The 2,462-nt window shown below is 54.2% G+C and overlaps 1 protein-coding gene across 1 annotated transcript in view; it reads right to left on the reverse strand.

Annotated features, from left to right (window-relative positions):
* Positions 1-2,462, reverse strand: part of SLC39A11 (solute carrier family 39, member 11) — a 59,737-nt gene that overhangs the window by 53,664 nt on the left and 3,611 nt on the right. Inside the window, exon 3 of the mRNA XM_010018372.1 lies at positions 447-605. Within this exon, the coding sequence (XP_010016674.1) occupies positions 447-605 (159 nt within the window). The remainder of the gene's footprint in view (positions 1-446; positions 606-2,462) is intronic.

Consider the following 2,462-nt stretch of genomic DNA (forward strand, 5'->3'; position numbering starts at 1 on the left):
TTCTGAAGTGCTTAAAGGGTTGGCAGCTCCGCAAATTAAACCCCTGGGCTGAAACAGAAGGTCACACCTGAGCTGTTTGCAAAGCACTGCCAGTGAAAAGAACAAAAGCAGCAGCATGAAGGGGAGGAAAAAAAGTGTGCAGAGAGCCTAAAGCTGCAGCAGCACAAGCAGAGCACATGGGTTTATTAAAGCTGTGATAGAAACCAGTGTGTATCCAGGTCCTGCTAAGGCAGAGCTGAAGGAACAGCACAAGCCCCAGCCCAGGAGCACCCTCACTATGAGGGTGCTGAGGCGCTGGCACAGGGTGCCCAGAGAAGCTGTGGCTGGCCCAACCCCGGGAGGGGCTCTAGTGGAAGGTGTCCCTGCCTGTGACAGGAGTTGGAACTGGATGGGCTTTAAGGTCCCTTCCAACCCAAAGCAGGCTGGGATTCCATGATCCCACTTACCAGTGCTGGGATGAGCAGGTCGGCGAAGTACACGAAAGCTGCTCCCAGAGCAAAGCCCAGGGCCACCGGGAAGAAGGCGAAGGCTCCGAAGCTGCCGGACTCCTCGGCCATGTCGATAGCCGGGGCCAGGAGGGACCAGTAGGAAGCAGCCAGCATGACCTGGGAGACAAGGGGACCACTGAGAACCATGGAGACACCAGTGCCACAAGGGTCTGACACCAGATGCCCACCCTCCAGCCAGGAAACCCCTGCACTTCACACCTACCCACCCATTGCAACCCAGCAGAGCCATCAAAACCTGCTTCCTGATGGAACGAACCACCAAAGGATGAAGAAGGGAGGTTCTTCCCATTTTCACCACGAGTGTTTTCCTTGGCTCAGAAGTGCAAGGCAGCCAACAACTGACATGAGCTCTTTGGGGTGATTTTCTGCAGAACTGGCACAGCTACAACAGCCCTTCATCATGACCCCATCTCTCCATCCAGCCACCCCAAAGTCCCGTTTGCAGGATGCTCAGGAGAGATGCTGCTCAACCTGCTCTCAGAGCATGAGTGTTCACCCACAGAAGTACGTAATAAACTATTACATTTTAAACTACTTCTAACGAAGGAGCAAGATGCCTATTGCTGTATACACCAGTCCCTGAGGGATTGTGTAAATCTCAGCTCTCTGTGAGTAAGAAGAAAGCAGGCTGTCATGTCAGCCTCAACCACGGCTGTCAAACTTCATATTTCAAATGCCACCTCCTTTAAAAAACAACCACACACCCCAACATGGAAACACAAGCAACAGGGAGAGGCTCTGCAGAATTATATTGTCATCTTTCTTAAGATATCATTTCCCTATGGAAAACAGAGGCATGACACTGCTCAGCCTCCAGATCCCATCACCCCCGAAGTCAGCAGCGGAGCTCCCACCAGCTCTGCTGTGCACAGGCCCTGGGGGAAGGTGATGACAGAGCTTGAAGCCACCCCAACCTCACCAGATGAGGGAGTGAACTGTGGGGCTTCACAACCACCTTCACTTGCTTGGGGCGGGGGGGAAAAGACATTGATTCCTACACCCTTTCATGCAGAGAAACCCCTTGTCCCCACTCAGTGGGGGAGCTGGAAGCAGGCAGAAGTGATGATGTCCCCGTGTGGGTTTAGGGACACGGGCCTGCCTCGGAGCAGCTGAAGTCCTGCCCAAGGGTGCTCCTGCCCACCATCAGAGCTGGCACTTCGCATTCTACAGAAGATGCTCCTGAACTAACAAAAGGGAGAGGATTTCTGCCAGTGACCTGATTTAAGTAACAAAGAAATCGCACTCTATTTCAAATCTGTATAACGTCCACAGCCAGGGAGAGGAGCCCAAACCCCACCAATGTCCCTGAGCAAACTGGTGTCAAAGGCAGGAATAAAAGGGGGAAACCCTGCCTGGAATGCCTCAGACCAATGAAACATGAAGCCACTTTCTGCACAAAGCCTTCCCCTCGCACCAGCCCTGCTCAGCCCAGCCAAGACAGGGAGCAGGGGACCCACAGCTCACCAGCACCGGGACTCACACCTCCTGCCAGTCTGGATTGCTGGAAAGAGACTCCACAATCCCGAGCCAAGATGCAACAATGCCATAAATCCACCAGCTCTCAGGAAAACAAGCTGTGGTTGATGGGGGAGGAGGAAGCACTCAGAAAGCAGCCGTGGATCTACAGCATCCCCGAGCTGTGGGGAGCCCAAACCCTTCCCTGGGACACAGCAGCACAAGCAGAGGCAAAACCCAGGCTCAAACCTCAACTCCCACAGCTTCAGAGCTACACAGGAGCTTTTCCCCTGCAATGCAGAAGAAACAGGGCAACGATCCTCATCCCCAGTCGCTGCTGGCCCTGCTGGCCCCCAGGCCAAGGCAGGGAGCCCCTGCACTGATCCAAGGCTGGCATCACATCACCGAGTTAACACTGAAGCCCTCATCTGCTGCAAGCAGCAACATCTCGTCACACTCCTGCACCATCACTGGGATAAGAACAGCAGCTCCAAGGGA

The sequence above is a fragment of the Nestor notabilis genome, unplaced genomic scaffold (assembly GCF_000696875.1).
Source record: "Nestor notabilis isolate BGI_N333 unplaced genomic scaffold, ASM69687v1 scaffold24927, whole genome shotgun sequence".
Taxonomy (NCBI): domain Eukaryota; kingdom Metazoa; phylum Chordata; class Aves; order Psittaciformes; family Psittacidae; genus Nestor; species Nestor notabilis.